Below are 22,415 nucleotides of genomic sequence, written 5' to 3'. Positions count from 1 at the left end.
ACTCTCATGCTTATCATTCATCTTCTGTTACTGCCATGTATGTGTGAGCAGGAAATATCCTGCCCTGCTCATATTTGAGCCACTTGTTTTATGGCCTTTTTGTGCAGGTCAGTTCTGCCATCAATTCTGCATTTCATGAATGTTTTATCAGCTAAATTCTAGCTGCAACCTCTGCTCACATTAGTAACGCTCTTCCTTCAGTGTTAATCCTTCCTGCATTGCATTTATTTACCTCTCAGTTTCTGTGCCTACTCGAATAGTATGTCGGTGGTGGTTTCTTTGTCAGTGTGTCAGGCCTGAAACCTCCTCAGCGTTGTCCTCGGTAGTTTCTCTGCTGGTGGAATGAGCGCAGTAGTTTCATATGCGTTTTATACCACCGGTTCACAGTTTATGCATTCACAACTCATTTAATATCATCGCGCTCCGGTTTTTGTTAATATATATCGCCCCTGGTTTTGTCAATATATGACTGAACCATTCCAGTCTCTCTACACAATGCGTTACAATTCCCTTGGAGGTTCCTTTGGGTAAAGCCCACTAATGTCAATATGCAAATCAGCCGCATTGTAAATTTCCACCCTGACAGCAAGGCCATTATCATCCTCAAGCAAAGTCATGATGTCGGTCATCTGGAAGGCATCTGCGCAGAGAGTCCCATAGAGCACCTGACCACAGTGAATTGTCCCAACCTGCAATCGGGTTAGGGATATGGAGTTCAGTCTTTCGAGCGGAACCAAGGAAGCTGCACCCCTTCTGCAATTGGGGTCTATGTAGGACACGCGTGATTCAATAGTGCTTGGTACTGATGTGTCTTCCACAATTTCTTGACGGTGGGCATTGTGAATTCGGAGTAGGGCTTCCTTGTCGAACCTCTAAGAGGCGTTGAGGCTTTCTTCATCATAGTAACTTCAATCTGTTGTGAGTGCATGATAGATTGTAAAAAAAACAGAGAACATAAACAATGCAAAGGGCATCTCATGTGCGACTTGTAGGCTTATCCCACCTTCTTCAAGGGCATCATTCCACACCCTTGGGATACTAGCATATATCGTTCATAGCATGCATTTGAAACATCGATAGTTGAATGTAGGTAATTCAAGTCCTCTCTATTTATCATATCAATTTGAGATTTGAAATCACGCTCTGCAATTGTAAGAGGTGCTTCCTTCACTCCTGGTAAGTTGCTAAACTTCTTGAGGCGCTCCTCTAGCTGTCTGTTTACCTCAACAACCTTCACAGTTCGCTCTCTTAGGTAGTTTTCATTCTTTTGAGCACCATCAGCCACTCATGTATTTTGGTCAATCTCTAAGCCTCGATGAACATCCGATTGTTCGGGAGTAGCACATGAATTCTGAGAATCACTTTTACTTCCCTCATTGGATTTGTTCTTCTGCATATCCTTTCTTCGAATAGGGAATATCATCCAAAATGTCACGTATCTCTTGGGGAGCACCCCTTATTCTACACTGAGCAGCATAAACTGCAGCTGCAACGATAAATGTTGGGGAGTATCTCATTTCCAATTCTCCCAAACTCAAATTGGTAAGACAGAATGCAAGATTTTTCTCATCTTCAACAGAGTTAGCAACTTTGATAAAATGTCTAACGTAATCAATGGTGGTTGGAATTGTAATTTTGTAATCCAGTGCCTTCAGAATTGCTTGTTCCGTTAGCATTATTTATGAAAGTGTGAATCTACGCTCTCCAAATCTAGTTGCCATTGGAGGCCAAACTTCCTCATACTTGGCTGCCAGAAACAATACTGCAGTAGCAACTAATTGCCAATTCTCTTCACTAATATTTCCAACTACACAATATCTATCAAGTAGATTCTTGGAAATATTATGTCATGTTTCTTGGATTACTTCCCCCTCTATTGCATATATCTCAAATGTTCTGACATTCAAGCTATGAGCTCCTCGGTGGTGATTTCCGTTTGTATTGGCATGGAACTTGGAGGCAAACGACTCCTATTCTCATTTTCAACATGGTGTTCCACTACAAGCCGATTAGAGATGACCCCTGCATCAGTGCGTTGCACAAGATGGCCTTGCACGTTGAATTGAGCAACTTCTTTCTGCCTCCCTCTTTCATGTGTTTGGGGTGTGAAACCAACTATCAAGAGGCCGCACTCCATTTATGGGCATAACCACAAATTCTGGAGTTCTTTCTGAGGGGCCTAAAGTCATCATTCCACCTTCTATTATTGTTGTAGCTGCATTGAAGGGACTGCATGCTATCTCAGAGGCTGAATGAGTGTGGTTTGATGATGATACAAGGACTGTGGTGAAAAGGGAACCTGTGCTTCCATTTCCTGGGCAGCGTACATCATAAACAAATGTTGAGGTGCCATTCTGGGGACTGATAATTGCATATGTACTAATTTGTGTTGGCTGTCATTTAATTATCAGGTTCTATCTTCCAATCTGCTCGTTGTATAGTTAAGTTTTTGAATGAGAAATGTCCATTCTGTAGGAGCTATCACTTAATGGCTATTGCATTTTATTTTATTTTATTTATTTATTTTATTTATTTATTATTATTTTTTTTTTGAAGTTTCTATTGGAAAATATAATATTATTTGGAGACTGTTACTACATGTGGAAGCATTAAAAACAATGTACAATGAATAAACTTACGAAATCACCCACTGTGGAGAACATTGTAGCAAAAATCATTTGCATATCAGGGTTTATCTATTGAGACAATGGCCAGACTTGAAGATACATTAAAGTTATTGAATATCCTAATTCATTCCATTGTTGATGGGATGGTGATAGTCAACAAAGAAACTCTATTTGACATTCAAACTTATTTGCAAAATGCACAAGAACATATTGATTTTTTGTAGCTTGAATCTCAACTGCATTAGGAAGAATTACAACAGTAGAGTCATCATTCTGAATCTGTTTCTGTTCAAAACATTGAAACGGACTCCCATAAGGAGCAAGTTGATCCAGATCTAGTACCTACTGAAGAAACAAAGACACATGCAGATGCAGAAGTTCAGTCTGCACTTTCCAAGCCCATCATCAAACCTTGGGAAGAGCTTGTCCACAACAAGCACATAACAGGTCTTGGATATGAGAAGGACATGTCCTTTCATATTTCAGACTACTAAAATCCAATCCAGTTTCAGAGTGTTGGACTCCTTCATGACAGTTCACCTTTAGTTGTTCCTTATTCACCTTCAGTTGTTCCAAATTCTGCTCATCTTCCACAACAACAACAACAGAATGTTAAATGCCAACATTGTGACCGAGTTGGCCATATGAAAGATCATTGTTTTGATATTCATCCATGTAAGCATTGTCATAAAACCAGTCATTCTTCAAACAAATGCTTAAAAAACAAGCCTCCTGCAAGAACAAAGATTCATCTTGGATGGATCACTTCTTGGCAATGGGCTTCAACAGCCAAGAAGATATTTCAGTCATATGTCAGAACTTGTTCTAGAGTATTGAACAATCTTGCAGTTGAGTTTTCTCCATCATCTCACCTTGTATCTGACAGGGGGGGAAGTGATGGTCATATACAAGATTCAAAGCCACATCAAGCGAGCCTGAGCCACAACCTGCCATACCAGATTCAGAGTTGTAGCTAGAGACAAAGATGCCCTTGAGCATGCCTTCAGTTGGTGATGCCTCTTCAAATAATTGGTGACACTTCCTCTAGCAGAAGACTTCAGCTTCTTGCCAATTTTGGAAGAGTTCCAAGAATTGCATTAAGCATTCCAGAGTTGGTGGTAATCCTTAAACCATCACAGGTTGAGGTTCTCCCTTTTATGCGGGGTGAGACCTCCCTTTCATGGTTGAAGGTTTCCCTCTTCAAAACATTAGGAGCACTTCCTCTAGCAAAAGATCTCAGCTTCTTGCCAGACCTGGAAGAGTTCCGGGAACTGCACTAAGCATTCAAGTGTTGGTGGTCATCCTTAAACCACCTCCCTTTATACCAACATTTCAGAGAGCACATTCAACCTAGTGTTGCCATGCATTTTTGCACATTTTGTATTACAACTCTCTTCTTGGACTCATACATAACCCTTCGGATTAAGGGGGGAATGTTGGACACCTAATCCTCTAAGGGTTGGTGTGGAAGTTGAATAGTCTAAGGAAGTCCAAGAGACCTTGGAATACGAAACCAAGGGTCATATGAATGTACTATAAATGTATATCATTGTCAATAATAGACACACTCTCATGCTTATCATTCATCTTCTGTTGCTGCCATGTATGTGTTTAACAAAATTGAATTAATATATGCAAATATATAACAATAAAAAGAAAATGAGAAGGAAAATCCCCATACAATACTCCCATCCAAATGATAAATGCCCCATTATAAAGCCTTCACAGCATATTCTTTGCAAGATATTCCTACAACTATCCAACAACATTAAATGCATGCAAAAATTAAGCCTCTCATATGATAGAATGATACATCCAATCTTATGTTAAGATTGAAAAATTCAAATAAAATGTAGCCCAAGGGGAGACCTCCTTCATCCACAAATTCTCCACCATTATAATGGTGAGGGACATCACCTTATAAAGTGAATTTCTTTTCTTATACAAAAATGTTATATTTTAACGAAATCCATGACAAGTCAAACAAATATTATAGTGATGGAGTAATTAGATCCCTCCTAAATTTTTGGTGGACCCCGTTACAACATGTGGAAACTAGCCCTTCTTAACAATTATCTCGGGGGGAGAATAATAGTAGTAATATGCCCCAAATAATTCTCTTTAAGGGGATGCGCCACCGCAAAGAGGCATCAAACCAAGTCAAATACATGTGTCCACATAGAATGCACCCTCTAAAACTATGCATGCATGCAACCACTCTACATCTGTGAATTCCAAGGTAATCAACACCATAGATTTTTTTTTATCATGAAAATTGATAAACTTGTCACTTGTCACCGAGGAGACATGGGTACAAGTCAATGGAATTTCCATTATACTCCTAAACCTAGCACAAATGACCACCAGCCTCTCTAGACATGTAAACCAAGTTTTGAACCTGATTGGGAATATTGGTTGGCAAATGCCTTCCAGTGCAGGATATACATCCACCATTTGCCTTGTCCTGATGGGCTAACTACATAGATAAATGTGCAAGATCCCAAGTAAATACAGCACTCCATAAGAAGATAAATGCTCAAAATACTAAAATATAAAGTGGTTCATCTTCCCAAAGAAAATCCAAGGATATGAGGGTGAATTAGGGTTTTTACCATGCCAAAACAACATGAGATTTTGTGTGTGTGTGTGTCCAAGAATACTAAGAAATGTCTCCACGAGTGTGCCCTCCTAGAATATAAAAAAATAGCAAGAAGAGACCCTTTGTAAGTTCACCCTACAAGAATAATCTCCCAAAAATAGGAAGAAGACTAAGTACAAGAGCATGTTAAGTCACATGTGTGGCCCTCCTCATGTGCCACAAGTCTTCCAATAGCAACCTCCATAACCACCCCAAATTAAATAATAATAATAATAAGAATAATATTCTAACTTTAAGGTCACATCCAAACCAAAAACCAAATTAGTGTATGAGACCCCCTTATTTGTGGTACAAGGGACTCCCCTATGCACAGTGATTTGATTGCTAATATCTATGAAGGTGTAGTCTCAAGGTGGAGGCTAGAGTGGTTGAGAGAACAATTTTCTCTCTCATCCACCTGGGTTCAATTCCAAGGGACATGTTTGGTATATTGTGATAATGCTCAAAAAGTAGGTGCCCCCACCCACATAACGTCTCGATTGTTGCTAAGTAATAGGTTATTGGCATATATGGCTTACACATTGTTGGATATACTCTTGGTGATATAGTGGCAGGCAGAATATTTGATCTTGGGCCTCGCCCATATTACTCCAACGTGTTATTGAATCACCATAGTTAAATGAATAAGAGTGTGTGCTAAGGAGTGTCAACAAATTCTAGGTGTCCCAAGGACGAATTTTGCTAGGAGATGTTCATAATAGGACTTGCAGGAGGCAAGCCTATGGTTGTGATAAGGGGCTAGACAAAGAAGTTTCAAACAAAGGAGGACGTTGGGTTGGGCACAAAATTGTTTTTCCAATGCCTTAGTTGGGTTCCCAAGCTGCAAAAAAAGTAAGGCTATATATGACGGCATGACAGCTACAAAGTGCTAAGGTGTGCCAGGTAATGCCAGGAAGTACTAACACATGCTAGATAGTTCCAAGGAATGTTAGGCATGCCAAGACATGCCAATTTCTAAGGCCTGCCAAGATGTGCCAAGTGTCAGGGTGTGGCGTGAACACATGCTAGGGATTATTAGGGCCAGGTGTTAGGGAAACACAAGGGAGCACTAGTTTCAAATTGATGGAAATGAAGTGTCAATGAGTTCCAGATGTGCTAAGGAGGGAGTGACAATATATGTTAGATAGTTCCAAGGCATGCTAGAGTGCTAGGGAAGCATACCAAGATGTGCCAAGTGCCAAGGTGTGCCAATGCGTGTTGAGTGTTAGGGAGTGCCAGGGAAACACAAGGGAGCACTAGGTTAAAATGTATGGAAATGAATGAATAAGAGTGTGTGACAGGCAGTGTCAGTGAGTTCCATGTGTGCTAAGGAGGGAGTGACATGGTATGCTAGGTAGCACTAAGTCATGCTACCATGCCAGAGTGACATTCAACCAAGATGTGTCAGGTGCCAGGGTGTGCCAACACATGCTAGGAAGTGTTAGGGAGTGCTAGGGAAACACAAGGGAACATGAGGTGAAAATAATGCATGCAAATGAATGATTAAGATTTTGTGATAGGAAGTGTCAATGAGTTCCAGGTGTGCTAAGGAGGGAGTGACAAGGTATACTAGGCAGTGCTAAGGCATGCTAGAGGCCAGGGAAACATGCCAAGATGTGCCAGGTGCTAGGGTATGCCAATGCATGCTAAGGAATGTTATGGAGTGTTAGGGAAACACAAGGGAGAATTAGTTTCAAATGCATGGAAATGAATGAATAAGAGTGTATGAGAGGGAGTGTTAGTGAGTTTTAAGTGCGATAAGGAGGGAGTGACAAGGCATGCTAGGTAGTGCCAAGGAATGTTAGAGTGTCAGGGTGACATGCCAAGATGTGCCAAGTGCCAGGGTGTGCCAATGTGTGCCAGGGAGTGTTGGGTAGTGCCATATAAACACAAGGGAGAACTAGTTCAAAATGCATGTAAATGAATAGATAAGAGTGTGTGATAGGGAGTGTTAGCGAGTTCCAAGTGTGTTAAGGAGGGAGTGACAAATTTATATGTTAGGTAGTGCCAAGGCATGCTAGAGTGCCAGGGCATGTCAGGGAGTGGTAGGGTGTGATAGGGAGTGCCAAAGCATGTCAAGGAATGCAGGGGATGCTAACACGTGCCACATAGTGCCAAGGGATTGTTAGATGTGCCAGGTGTTATTGCATGTCAAGATGTAAACTATGTTGCTTAGTTGTTTTATGGCCACAATTAGACGTGAGCCTTGACTTGGTAAGTTGTTAAGTGGGATGAGTTAAGATTGGACATGAGTAGCCTAAGATGAGTTATAAAACATTCTTAGGTGAATAAGGCATAGTGTTGTAGTAACTGTAACTTGGTCAAGTTGTTGTAGTTGAGGCAGGACTTGGTTTGGTTCCCAAGTCTAAAAAATATAAGGGTAGTTAAGAGAGCATGATAGCTAAGGAGTGTTAGGGCATGCCAAGGAATGAAAAGGCATGCTAACACATGCCAAACAGTGTCAATACATGCCGAGGAGTGTTGGGGAGTGTCAGAGCATCACAAGGGAGAAGTAGGTCACAATGCATGGAAACGAACGAATAAGAGTGTCTGCTAGGGAGTGTCAGTGAATTTCAGGTGTCCCAAGGACGAAGTGTGTTAGGATAATTTCATAATAGGACTTGTAGGATGTAAGCCTACGATTATGATAAGGGAATGGAAAAATTAGTTTCAGACAAAGGGAGACTTTGGGCTAGGCACAACACTATTTTTTCAATGACTTGGTTGGGTTCCCAACTCACAAAAAAAGTAAGGCTATCTATGAGGGCATGACAACTAGGGAGTACCAAGGTGTGCAGGGAATGCCAAGAAGTGCTAACACATGCTAGAAATTTCCAAGGCATGTTAGGCATGACATTAAATTCCAAGTGCTAAGGCATGCCAAGATGTGCTAGGTGTTAGGGTGTGGCACCAACGCATGCTAGGGAGTGTCAAGGAAACACAAGGAAGGATTAGTTTCAATTGCATGGAAATGAATGAATAAGAGTGTGTGATAGGGAGTGTTAGTAGGTTCTAGGTGTGCTAAGGAGGGAGTGAAAAGGTATGCTAGGAAGTGCCAAGGCATGATAGAGTGCTAGGAAATCATGCCAAGATGTGCCAAGTGCCAAGGTGTGCCAATGTGTGCCAATGAGTGTTAGGGAGTGCTAGGGAAACACAAGGGAGCACTAGGTCATAATGCATTGTAATAAAAGTGTGTGATAGGGAGTGCCAGCGAGTTCTAAGTGTGTTAAGGAGGAGTGACAAGACATGCTTGGAAGTGCTAAGGAATTCTAGAGTGCTTAGGTGGCATGCGGCTAAGATGTGCAACCGTGTGCAAGGAAGTTTTAGTTGGCAGTGACATGTAAACTCGGGCACTATGTCAAAATGCATGGAAATGAAAAAATAAGAGTTTGTGATTGGAAGTGTTAGTGAGTTCCCGATGTGCTAAGGAGGGAGTGACAAGGTATGTTAGGTAGTGTTAAGGCATGCTAGAGGCTAGGGCGACATGCCAAGATGTCCTAGGTGCTAGGGTGTACCAACACGTGCCAAGGAGTGCTAGGGAAACACAAGGGACAACTAGGTCAAAATGCATGGAAATGAATGAATAAGAGTTTGTGACTGGGAGTGTCAGCGAGTTGTACGCATGCTAAGGAGAGAGTGACAAGGTATGTTAGGTAGTGCCAACGAATTGTAGAGTGCTAGGGTGATATGCCAAGATGTGTCAAGTTCCAGGGTATGCCAGTGCATTCTAGGGAGTCTCAGGGAAACACAAGCAAGCACTAGGTCAAAATGCATGGAAATGAATGAATAAGAGTGTGTGGTGGGGAGTGCCAATGATTTCTAGGTGTGTTAAGGAGGGAGTGACAAGGTTATATGCTAGGCAATGCCAAGGTATGTTAAAATAGAAAGGCATGTCAGGAAGTGCTAGGGTGTGCTCCGGAGTTTCAAAGCATGCCAAGGAATGTAGGGGATGCTAGTACATGCCACATAGTGACAAGGAAGTCTAAGACATGCTAGGTGTTATGGCATGTCAAGATGTAAATTGTGTTTCTTAGTTGTTTTATGACCACTGTTAGATGTGATAAGACTTAACTTGGTAACTTGTTAAGTGGGACGAGTTAAGATTGGACATAGTGAAACACAAGGGAGCACTAGGTCATAATTCACAAAGAAATCTATGCACATCAACGAATCAACTAGTGCACATGAAAAATTTTAAATTTTTCAAACCCCTCTTTGTTATATTATAAACTTTAATAGAAAAGGCTAGAGCTCTGGTACTAGGGATCATGTCCCTTTACAATCACATTGATGCAAGGAATATAACTAGGGCTTGGTGTTATTCCTTTGACAACCAATCTACCTTGAACAAGACAACATTTGACCTACTTGCTAATGGTGGCCGCACACAACCCTTTCATTCCACGTGTCCCGAACACATTTAGCAATTCGTATTGCCTCCCATTCTGCAACTTCTCAATCTACCTCTATCAATGAATTTAACTCCTTTAGGTTACTGAACTTGTCTGAACAAAATTTTCCCTTTAGCTACCTCCTTTTTACTTCAAGGTCTGTAACACTTGGGGTCTTTGATCAGCTACTCACAACTCTGTATGTGAACAACTCTTTGGTCTTCCCACATTTTCCATACTGCTTCTCCAAGATAACAATTCTAGGGCTATGGTGGCCTCCCTTGTTCTCACTAACTCAATCCTCTACACTACTATGAAATACGGCTAGTTGGCTAGCCCACTTGATGGCTACTTTAGTCCTTCAAAGTTTGCACATCTTTACACCCAATACACCTACCCTTCTACCAGTCTTGTTGTCCTTCACAAGTATAGGACTTAGGGCTCTTCTTTGATAGTCACCTAACAACCCTCCAATTGTACTTGGACTACGATCAATTTTCCCAACCACGGTCAATTATTTTACTAATCCAGGGGCCACAATATTGCCCTCATCTATAGATGAGGTGATCCTTTAATTCTAGTATCTCGTGTATGTGGAAAAGCTAGCAGATGTTATTAGGAAGAGGAAGGTCATTATGATTAGTTTCAACTCGACGCGAATGTAAACCCACTTTGAACGCACCAAGGGTGATTTGAAGGGCAGCATCCGGTGCTCTTGTGTGTATGTGGTTAAACAAAAAGGCCCCTTTCATTTGCATGAAGTGTTCCTCGTACAAATCCATGTTAGATTCGAGGCCCTAAAAATATGAAGTCTAGGTACATTGAATGTATTGTCTATAAATAACCTCTCTAACAACCTGACACAAACATACAATGATGTCATTTACATTGGCAGTGTAAATCACTTGAATTGTGTTACAACTTTAATCGCTCCCCCACAAAAATGTGTCATGCTTCCTTTGTGATGATGCTTCAACCCTATTGGGGAACAACCTCACATTGTAAAAGGAATTTGAACATGATGTAACTTTAATAGTGCCCCACATTCACCCCCTGGCTCACCACTCATGGCTAATTTAAGGCTATTTCAAGAATTGATGTGGATAATATCATTTTATTTTCTCTTATGTATATTATTCTACATTGACACAATTGATTTTAGAGGTTAAGGACGTAAGAATTAGTGGATTTAGGTGTTAGTGGATTAGGGGTTAGCAGTTAAGGTGTTTAGGCGGTCAAGGGTTAGGGGTTAAGAGTCACAGGTTAAGAGAATAAGGATCTATGTCTTAGGAGTTGGTTCATGGATTATAGGTTAGGGGTTAGTGTCTTAAGATTTAATGAGTCAAGGGGTTTATGGGTTATGGGTTGTGAGTGTAGGGGTTAAGGGATTATGGATTGGGGGTTAAGGGGATAGGGAATTTAGTGGTTATGGGTTAAGGGTTGATGGTTTGTGATAATTGGACTCCTAATCCCCTTATCACCACTATTGGGGGTTCCCCTATCAGTTGTTCTTGCTACCTTTCCACTAGGTCCCCTAGACCCTATGAAATTAATTCCTAATTAGCCCCCTTCTCATTCTCTAATGCTAGGATTATAGATATTAGTAAACCATGCTTTAACCTCCGATTTATACCATCCATGCTACCCTTGTGCCCCTTGCCCCATTCAATACACCATAACATACCCCCCACAACCTTTTTGGTCATGCCATTCCACTTTTCCTAATGTTATGAACCCCCAAATTTGGTCCCAATGCCCCTACAACTACACCCTTAGGCTCCCTTGGATGAGGGATTAAACACATTAGGGGTTATTGGTTGTCATAAGGGAGACCCTAATCCCATTATCACAACTAGAAATAGGCTCATCAACACCATCAATATCTACTGGCGCTATTGCGATGAAAGCAATAATGATTACAAAAGTTGTCGTCAATAGGATAAGGATAATCCAGATTTTAAACCATCCAATGTAAAGATGGTTTTCAATGCTAGTGATCTAGTCATATAAAATACCCCATAAATTTGTGCTTTGGGACACCCCTAGGATTCAATAATTAATCCAAACTGAGAGGATTCATTGCTGAGGTGACAATGGAAACAACCTTGAGTTGATGGAAAGTGACACTTTGTGAGCCTTGCACAACTAGGGTGTCAATTTCATCATCAACAAGAGGCACAATTGACAAGTGGAAAACATATCACATTTAGGGCACTTGGTCACATTTCCCAAGGCACAAATTACATATTTGGATGAATTTTGGATAACTTGTCACATTCCACTAGCTTCATGCATGAAGAGGAGCTCCCATCCTTTAAGAATATTTTGGAGGATTTCATGGCATAGTCAAGGGTCACATGTATAAAAGAAGAACACCATAGCCAAGAATAAGAAAATTGGCATTTGTGTCAGGTGTTAGGGGGTGTTAGGGAGTGCCATGGAAACACAAAGGGGAACTAGCTCAAAATGCATGGAAATGAACGAATAAGAGTGTGTGATAGGGAGTGTTAGTGAGTTTCATGTGTGTTAAGGAGGATTGACAAGGTTATATGTTAGGCAGTGCCAAGGCATGCTAGATTGCTAGGGCATGTGAGGGAGTGCTAAGGAGTGCCAAAGCATGCCAAAGAATGTAGGGGGTGCTAACACGTGCCACATAGTGCCAAGGGATTGTTAGATGTGCCACGTGCTATGGCATGTCAATATGTAAACTATGTTACTCATTTGTTTATGGCCACATTTGGACGTGAGCCTTGACATGATAACTTGTAACTTGTAACTTGTTAAGTTGGATAAGTTTAAATTATACATGAGTAGCCTAAGATGAGTTATAGTCAATTCTTAGGTGAACATGACATCGTCTAGTTGTAGACGTAATTGTAACTTGGTCAAGTTGTTGTAGTCAAGGCAAGACTTGGTTGGGTTCCCAAGTCCCAAAAAAAGTAAGGGTAGTTGTGAGGGCATTATAGCTAAGGAGTTCCAGGGCATGCCAAGGAATGAAAAGGCATGCTGACACATGATGAGCATTGCCAATGCATGTTGAGGAATTTTTAGGGAGTGTTAGGTCATCACAAGTGTTATAGACATTTTTGTGCCTTACAGCATTGAGCATGAAATGTCCATAATCTAAGGGATCCAAAGTCCCTAAACATGTTGTTCCTACCCCTAGAGGAACAAGGCTAACAAACCACAACAATTCACAGAAGTTCTCCACCTGAAACTGCTCAAAAACAAGTCAATTCAGGATCATGTCAACTGCTCCATTGACCATCTGCGCTGAATGTCAGTGGCTCCACTGTCTACCTGCGTTGAATGTCAACTCCAACACTAGCTACCTGCGCTGAGCGAGTTTGGACATGTGGCAGACTCATTCCTCAAGGTGTCAGAAGCCTGGAAGCTTCCAAAATGACACTTGCCTCAGGGAATTCGACTGGTGATGAGTAAGAGGTTCCAAATCTCCAAGTGGAAGCAAGAACCTCCAAGTGGACTCAAGAACTAATAGAGGGAGAGGACACTAGTCAGATCTCAAGATGACTCATCCTCTCTCCAAACATCTATATATGGATCTCTTCTCCATGAGATCTGGAGGCTGGAATTTTGTTATTGCAAAGAATTGCTGTTGGTTTGAGACTGGAATCATTGGGTGCTTAATGCTTTGAAGGGAGGTGAAGATAGGAATTCGATTCTGCTGGGAAGGAGATGCTGGATTGGAGCCCTCTGGGTTGTATCTCTTCCTGAACCTTGTTATTTATCAATAAAGCTATCTTGGTTTTCTCCTATATACTGGTGTATTTGTATGATTGCATTAGTGTATTTGATTTACTTCTAATCCTGAATCATTTATGAATATGAATATTTGCCTTTGTGTTGTGTTCTTCTCTTGTCGCAAGTAGCTGTTCTCTTGTGATCTCGCAGGAATCAAGTAGCTGTTCTCTTGGGCGAGCGAGGAGGCAAGTAGCTGTGAACATCCAAAGAGGAGAGGATCTAGATTGAGGGACAAACGGAAGACACCGGTAAGTCCATTAATCTCCTCTCTTTCACATTTCATAAAGGAAAAAACTAGAATAGCTGTATTTGTTTGTTGCTAAGGCTCTGTCACACCTTAGGTGGATAGGCTCGTCCTGCATAGGCATTTTTCCCCACAACAAATTGGCGACTCCGCTGGGGAAATTTGTTTTAGTCATTTTATTTGTGTTTACGTCATTGTTTGCTTCATAGACTCAACAGCAACAATCGAACTACTTCTGCAAAGTAGACTGTTGTTGCCTTGATCCTTCACTGGATTTTTTCTATGATCTGAACAATGGACTCACAAATGATTTGATGATCCTTTGTGATAGTCTTTAGTACCCTCTCAAAGCATCCCTTTGATTATACCTTGCTTGTGTTTCTGATTTGGCCCGAAACTGTTGATTTTTGAGCAATTTGTGACCCAGAACCCAAGAGAAACGAGAGTTTCTCCTTCAGCGCAGACACTGTGAAGGCAGTCTGCATTTCAACGCAGGTCCCGTGAAGGCTACCTGCGCTGAATGTCAAACCCACAGTGTTGAGGTTGCGCTGAACCAGTTTGGCCTTGTGTAGCTGGGGTTCTCTGCTGTCTGTTGCCCTGTTTTGATCTCTATTTTTTGCAGCCTTTAACCAGCATAGGTACCAGTCTGATAACTCCTTTTCTTTGCTTAGATTCTGCCTCCTTTTGTACAAAAATACTGTGAGTGTTTTTATGTGTTTGTGGCATCATTTACAGTTTTCCTTTGCATGAGTAAAGTAGTCATCCTGTAGCCTTTGATTCAGATCTGATTGATTGTGATCTTAGAAGAGAGTTCATTGGCTGTTTGCAGATTGATTATACATTTACTTTTGCTTATTGGTTTGAATTTGTCTCTTTTAAGTGTCAAAACGAGTCTTTATTTCGAAAATCGTTAAGTGTTGTAATCTCTTCTATCTTCTCTGATTTCGAAAAAGTGAACTTGTTTGTATTGATCATTTAAAAGCAAATTCAAAGTTGTACAAAAAGCTTTCTTTGTAGGCATCAATACTAAGAAAGCGGAAAACAAACACCTGCATTATGCATTTTGCATTTGATAGTTTGCATGTTGGATTTAGGAAAAGTGCATTAGAGTATGTTGATTGCTCTTTGAGAAAAGATGATGTCTTTCTTTTCCCTTAGTAGCTAGGATTTTCAAAGTTGAAAAGATATAAAGCTTGCTTATCATCTTTAGACTGCATTTAGGAATTTGTATCATACATCTCGTGGTGAACCTTGAAAGGCAAACTTTAAAAAGATCAACCTAAAATAAACTGAATGAACTTAACAACGCTTTGCAACATAACGCACAACATAGAGGTCTAGGCTAGAGACGTGTTCCGGCGTCGTTAAGCCTAGTGACTGTCGATCTCGTGGAAGGTGGGTGATTCCTCCTGAGGGACGATAGCGCTAGTACGGATTGTGCTCCCACGTACCGTCGCGTATATATTGGGAGACCCCTATAGGCATATATCCTTTATCCTTAGGAAGCCGTGTCGGCCGCCCTACTGATCGCAATGCAGTGAACACAGCATTCACGAAGATCGACCGCCCGTACCTTAAAAAGTATTCTGCGGTTTTGCGAAAAGTTTGGCACACCCTCTGCCTAGAACTCCAGAGCAGTTTCTTTTGGCCTTTTTCAGACTCTATAACAGAAAAAGTCCATCCGAGCATTTGTCACTTCGGGCTCGTTAAAACATCGAAGAAGACTAGAGTCATCTTTAGATTTTTCTCGACTCTTTAAAAGTGAAAAAGAAAGTTGTGTCTAAAGCGTCGTTAACAATTTATTTTAAACGGAACAATCACCCTTTATTCCCGCGTTGATCTTTAGGTTGAAAAGATGGAGCACACCAACCAAGGAATTCCCCTTGGTGGAAATCCTAGTCCCTTCTCCTCTTGGGGAGATGTTGGTGCGCCCCACATGGCCACATTGTCGCTGCCAGGACTGACAATTGGCCTACCAGTCTGGCTTTTTTCAACCAATGTCGTTCAGAACACCACCATTCCTGAACAGTCGAGTCAACCGTTAGATCAGACAAGAGTTGCCTCCCAACCTTCTACTTCATCTTCCTCTCCTCCTTCCTCTTCGCTTGACGGAACTGGTAAATCAAAAAACCGAGTTCCTAAGGAGAAGAAGGAGAAGAAGAAGAAAGAGAAGAAGAAGAAGGAGCCTAAGGCGACTGGGGGCAAACAAGTGTCATCTGACAAAAATCCACACACAGCACTCGCAAGGCCTAAATCGCCATGCGTCATATGCAAGGGAGACCACTTCCATAGAGATTGTCCCTGTATCCCCCGGATACTAAGAGACTGGTCCCCCCGTTTGCACAATTCGATAGCATCGACCTCTGATAGCCATGTCGACTGCTCACCGTCAACTAGTGGGAGTGAAGCCCCAGGATAGAGCGGGAAAGCTAAATTTCCCTGCAGACTGTGTGAAGGCGATCACTCCATCCACCGTTGTCCCTTCTTAGACGAGGCAAAAAGAGTTCTGGAAGATCGCCCGATTTTACGAGTGCAACTTCCTCCTGGATATCAAAGACTCCTGCCAAGTCCCTCGCTAGTTGAGAACCCGGCGGACCCGCCCAGGTGGTCAGCCGAAGCACCGGTCATTGAATATGAACCGTCTGAATCCATACCTGACAAAAGTCTAAAGGTTGAAACGAAAGTTGACCCGGTTTTGCCTTCAGAGGCTCTATCTTCGAATGACACCGTCACAGAAGAGAATAAAGACGACACCGTCCAAATTCTCTTCATCAGCACTGACTCTGATGATCAAGGGGGCAATGCCTCCATTCCTTTATCGCAGGAAGGAAGTTCATCAGAGCGATATCCGGCCGTATACTCGGTCCCACCACCAAGCAACCTGGTTGTGTCCTTTGACTGGAACCAACTAGGCAGACCCCGCTTGCCAGCTAGCATACCATTCAGAATTATTGTCCTAATATACAGGATGGTAATGGCTGGCACAGTTATTGATGAAGGGGCATCTGTGAGTATCCTTTCCTCTATTGCTTGGAAAGCGCTTGGTTCGCCTGCGCTTTTGCCTGAAATGAGAAATCTATCAGGCTTTGATAAGGGAACCAGTCGACCTTTAGGGATCCTCCCCAATGTGCCCATAACATTGAAAGGGAAGACCGTTCAAATGAACGTGATGGTCGTTCAAGGACCCTTGGATTATAACCTACTCCTTGGATGAGACTATATATATTGCATGGGAGCCATCATCTCATCACTCTTTAGAGTAATGTGTTTTCCGCATGAAGGAAGAATGGTCAAGCTCGTGGACCAACTTTCATTCCCCGGATCACGCATCGCAAATAGTCATATACCATCCCTAAATGGTCTATTCACGCAAGAAGTGTCTCAACCCACGGTCCGTCCTCCTGATGAGTGCGAGTAATCCGGGAGGATATGACTGGAACCCAGGGGGGCGTGCGTCCTGGCCTGCTTCGGCAGGGAAACTTTGGGTATAGGGTAGGTTTCCGCGGGAGAATATGACTAGTCCGTACCCCGTCCGTCTAGGAAGAGGGTTGTTCTAGAATAAGATTCTTTTGTCAAAGTTATGTGAGTTGGCGGGCTACGTCACTCACCTTTGTCTATTTCGGTAGACATTGCCGAGGAAGTGTTTTGTTTGAAAGATTAACGAGACAATCTTTGGGTAACCTGAAAGAGGTAAGCCTCTCTCGTTAAAACAAATGTTTTGGCGGAAGTGAAGTAGAGGTAACCTTGAAATCGTACTTTATGCCTGGGGGCATGCAAACCTTTTGGAGTGCAAGCAAGGGGCGGCTATTTATTTTTTAAATTTTTAGGACCTCTAACCCTTTAAACTCGTAGGATTAGTCGTTTCCAAACTTGCATAACGAAAGGATCCGGGGCAAAGCTTACGTGAGATGAAGCTCCATAAAAAATAGCATCTCCAATGAGACACTCTTATCATATGACTGGTATAAATGAGCAGTTTTAGCATAAAGTTCATGCTCGTTAAAAAATAAACGCAAGATCCGAGCAGTTTTAGCACATAGTTCATGCTCGTTAAAAAATAAACATAAGATTGAGCAGTGTTTTGGCGCATTCAAGCTCATTAAAAAATGAACCTATTCCGGTAAATAACCATTGTGTATGTAACCTTATCTGCCATAAAAACCTTGGTCGTGTTTGCACCATCACCTCCACTTTTCATTTGGCCGATCGTTCACCTCCATATGATTGTTTACCCATTTTGAGGAACAGCTGCGAAGAGTGATTTCACCTAGCCATCCTTGTGACACTGCCGTGATTGGAAAATTCCAACCTGTACCTAGAATCAGCTGCTAACCTTGTTCATCACTCGTTCCTCAAAAGACGAGTCTTCTTTAAGCTCTTTTCAACTGACTCGTAAAATATGAAAAGATTGCCGAGTTTTGGCCTTCCAGCTCGTTAAAGCGACCGGAAGAGCTATCCCTCCTCTAGATTTTAATCTTTTTGGACCTGAGGGATTATTGCACAAAAATATCGAGCGCTTGTTTTGTTCGGCTCGTTAAAACTATCGAAAACTCATCCCTTCTGTATTGTTTTATACTTTTTCGGACTTAAGGGATTAGATGACGAAAAAGGAATTTTGGAGTTGACTTTATGTACCTTTTCAGACTCTCTAAAAATGAAAAGGATCGAGTTATCCTTGTCGTTAGACTCGTTAAAATCACTAAATAGCAACAAACTTGTCTTTAGACGAGAACGAGTTTCACTATCGCTAGGCTCGTTAAAACATAGCGATGGGCTTGCCCGAAGGGCAAGTTATAGAACAAGCATATGTTATCCTCCTCAAGCTTGACAAAAATAAAGAGGTACTGGTTAGCAATGACTGGGGAAAAATTGGGAGAAAATCAGGGAAACTTTGATGGTAGCAAGTCACTCTTGAACATGACACTTTTCCTCCGTACCACAATCGGGTTGGGTTGTTTCATTCACTGGTCACATCACCATGGTCTCGCCATACCTTCCATATTTGGGGTAATGCTACCGATCCATCGCATCAGTGTCGCCATATGTTCAAGAGAAGTCGTTCAGAAAGAGTCAACCGGGTCCCATCCACTGCCATACATTATCCTTCATCCATTCATGACCGCCACCCTGAATCATATGTCACAGATCGTTTTCACCTCCATTAAAATCATTAGCTCCGTTCCGTGTCACTGATGTGGGATTCATTAAGGCCCTCCTGTGACGGATCGCTTCTTGTCGACATCAGCTCATTATCCAAGAAGCTGATCTAGGAACAACCCCTTCAGTACTTTGAAGCTTGCATGCCTCAATGGCAAGTTTCTCACTTCCGGCGACAGGTATACATCAATGACCTTCGACCAGAAGATTTTGCATGGTGTTCGACGCCAAGTCCTTTATTCACACCACGTGAATTGTACTGCAGTACCTTGAGGGTCATTATCATTATCGGTGATTCCTCTCACGCTTGTTAACGGTTTACCTCATTGACCGGTAATCAAGCGATGTCTTTCCATGTTCGACTTCAGCACAATTCTCACATGGATCGACTTGTACTTAGAGTGAAGATCGAACGAGTTTTGAAGACCCCGGATCTAGTTTCATCCATCCGGGCTGCGATATATATTCAGGAAAGATAAAGACATTTTGACATGTACATCATTACAGCAGATGATCATCCTACTCAAAGGATGATAATTTCACCAAAATTATCAGTCTGACATCAGACGATCGTCTGTTCTACGTACAAAAATGAATTTATAAAGCTGAGCATGGGAATGCCCGCCTCAGCTAGATCATGAAAGCAGTATGAATCATAATGTATTGTATTGTATCTTATTACAGGTCTCCTCCCAGCAAATGGATGAACTTCGGACCCTCCTGGATAAAGCATTTCACCCGATAACAAGGATAATTTTAGGGGCGAATGTTCGCCCTTTGGCGAAATTAAGGGGTTTTAAATTTTTAGTGGGCGAATATTTTGTATCATAGTACATTTTTACAAATCACCTCAAATAGCCCACCTTATTTTAAGGGAGAGGGTAAAAAAGGTAAATTTAGCCCTTGAAATTAGGACTTACAACCTTCCATTCGCCCATTTTCAAGAATAGGTTTTATTTAAGTGAATCCATTCGCCCATTTTCAAGAATAAGTTTTATTTAAGTGAATCCTATGGGCCAAATACCATATTTATAAAAGAGGTATGGTAAATTAATAAAAATATAAATAAATTAGAGGTATGGTAAATAAATAAAACATTTTTTATATTTACTCCATCAGTCACCGTATATACATGTAAGGGTGTAAACAAATAAAAATATAAGTAAAGTGGAGGTATGGTAAATAAATAAAACGTCTTTTTATACTTACTCAAAAGGTATGGTAAATAAATAAAAATATAAATAAACTAGACGTATCCTAAATAAATAAAACCTCTTTTTATATTTAGTCCATAACCCTCGTTCTATTTATGAAGGCTCAAGAAAGAGGTTTTATTTAAGTGAATCCTATGGGCCAAATACCATATTTGTAAAAGAGGTATGGTAAATTAATAAAAATATAAATAAACAAGAGGTATGGTAAACAAATAAAACATTTTTTTTATATTAACTCCGTAAGTCACCTTATATTTACGAACACTCAAAAAATGGGTTATATTTAGGTGAAACCTATGGCCAAAATACTATGGGACAAATACCATGGACTAGATTGTTATTAATACCATGCAAAAAACCATTATTAACCCTAATATTAGAATTAATAAAAATAAAAATGGCACATGGTATTGACCCATGGTATTCACCAAAATGGCACATGGTATTGACCCATGGTATTCACCTAGAATGTAGCCTATTTAAATGGGGGAATTAAACCAACATGTAGCCTATGCTAAGATTCACTAGGACTTTACAAAGTTTTATTATTTAGTGAAAGACTCGCCAAGATCTTACAAGATTTTATAATTGAGTAAAATATTCGCCATGCCTGGTGAGAGATTCGCCAAAAAATTATATATACATATTATATTATTGATAAAATCGCCTTTCGTTTTTCCTATATACCATGGAGATTCGCCCATTTATTATATTTATAAATTTAGGGGGGGTTCTTAAAATTTTCCTTGCCCAATAAACGGCCTCATACTTTAGGGGGCAACTGTTATAGACATTTTTGTGCCTTACAGCATTGAGCATGAAATGTCCATAATCTAAGGGATCCAAAGTCCCTAAACATGTTGTTCCTACCCCTAGAGGAACAAGGCTAACAAACCACAGCAATTCACAGAAGTTCTCCACCTGAAACTGCTCAAAAACAAGTCAATTCAGGATCATGTCAACTGCTCCATTGACCATCTGCGCTGAATGTCAGTGGCTCCACTGTCTACCTGCGTTGAATGTCAACTCCAACACTAGCTACCTGCGCTGAGCGAGTTTGGACATGTGGCAGACTCATTCCTCAAGGTGTCAGAAGCCAGGAAGCTTCCAAAATGACACTTGCCTCAGGGAATTCGACTGGTGATGAGTAAGAGGTTCCAAATCTCCAAGTGGAAGCAAGAACCTCCAAGTGGACTCAAGAACTGATAGAGGGAGAGGACACTAGTCAGATCTCAAGCTGACTCATCCTCTCTCCAAACATCTATATATGGATCTCTTCTCCATGAGATCTAGAGGCTGGAATTTTGTTATTGCAAAGAATTGCTGTTGGTTTGAGACTAGAATCATTGGGTGCTTAATGCTTTGAAGGGAGGTGAAGATAGGAATTCCATTCTACTGGGAAGGAGATGCTGGATTGGAGCCCTCTGGGTTGTATCTCTTCCTGAACCTTGTTATTTATCAATAAAGCTATCTTGGTTTTCTCCTATATACTGGTGTATTTGTATGATTGCATTAGTGTATTTGATTTACTTCTAATCCTGAATCATTTATGAATATGAATATTTGCCTTTGTGTTGTGTTCTTCTCTTGTCGCAAGTAGCTGTTCTCTTGTGATCTCGCAGGAATCAAGTAGCTGTTCTCTTGGGCGAGCGAGGAGGCAAGTAGTTGTGAACATCCAAAGAGGAGAGGATCTAGATCGAGGGACAAACGAAAGACACCGGTAAGTCCATTAATCTCCTCTCTTTCACATTTCATAAAGGAAAAAACCAGAATAGCTGTATCTGTTTGTTGCTAAGGCTCTGTCACACCTTAGGTGGATAGGATCGTCCTGCATAGGCATTTTTCCCCACAACAACAAGGGAGAACTAGGTCAAAATACATGGAAATGAACAACTAAGTGTGTGTGTCGAGGAGTGTCAATGAATTCTAGGTGTCTCAAGGACAAAGTGTGTTAGTAGAATGTCATAATAGGAATTGTAGGAGGCACGCCTATGGTTAGAGTTATAAGGGGTTTATCAAATAATATTTAGACAAAGGGATACTTTGGGTTGGGCACAACACTTTTTTTCCAATGACTTGGTTGGGTTCCCAAGTCGCAAAAATAGTAAAGCTATCTATGAGGGCATGACAATTAGGGAGTGCCAAGGTGTGCCAGGGAATGTCAGGAAGTACTAACACATGCTAGACAATTCCAAGGCATATTAGGCATGCCAATATGTGCCAGGTGCCAGGGTGTGGCATGAATTCATGCTAGGGAGTGTTAGGGCCAAGTTCCAAGGAAACATAAGGGAACACTAGTTTCAAATGCATGGAAATGAAGTGTTATCGAATTCCAGGTGTTCTAAGGAGGGAGTGACAAGGTATGTTATGCAGTGCCAAGGA

At 41.3% G+C, this 22,415-nt stretch overlaps 1 protein-coding gene across 1 annotated transcript; it reads right to left on the bottom strand.

Moving 5' to 3' along the window:
* Window positions 1-1,373: 1,373 nt before the first annotated feature.
* Window positions 1,374-1,676, bottom strand: LOC149167588 (G2/mitotic-specific cyclin-2-like). Its single transcript, XM_089430533.1, has one exon. It carries the CDS (start codon window positions 1,674-1,676, stop codon window positions 1,374-1,376), a length of 303 nt encoding a protein of 100 aa, XP_089286659.1.
* Window positions 1,677-22,415: the final 20,739 nt, after the last annotated feature.

The sequence above is a fragment of the Pinus tabuliformis genome, chromosome 5_1 (genome assembly GCF_031772625.1).
Source record: "Pinus tabuliformis cultivar Carrire ecotype Pingquan chromosome 5_1, CPIR1, whole genome shotgun sequence".
In the NCBI taxonomy this organism is placed as follows: domain Eukaryota; kingdom Viridiplantae; phylum Streptophyta; class Pinopsida; order Pinales; family Pinaceae; genus Pinus; species Pinus tabuliformis.
This window is presented reverse-complemented; position numbering and strand designations above follow the sequence as displayed.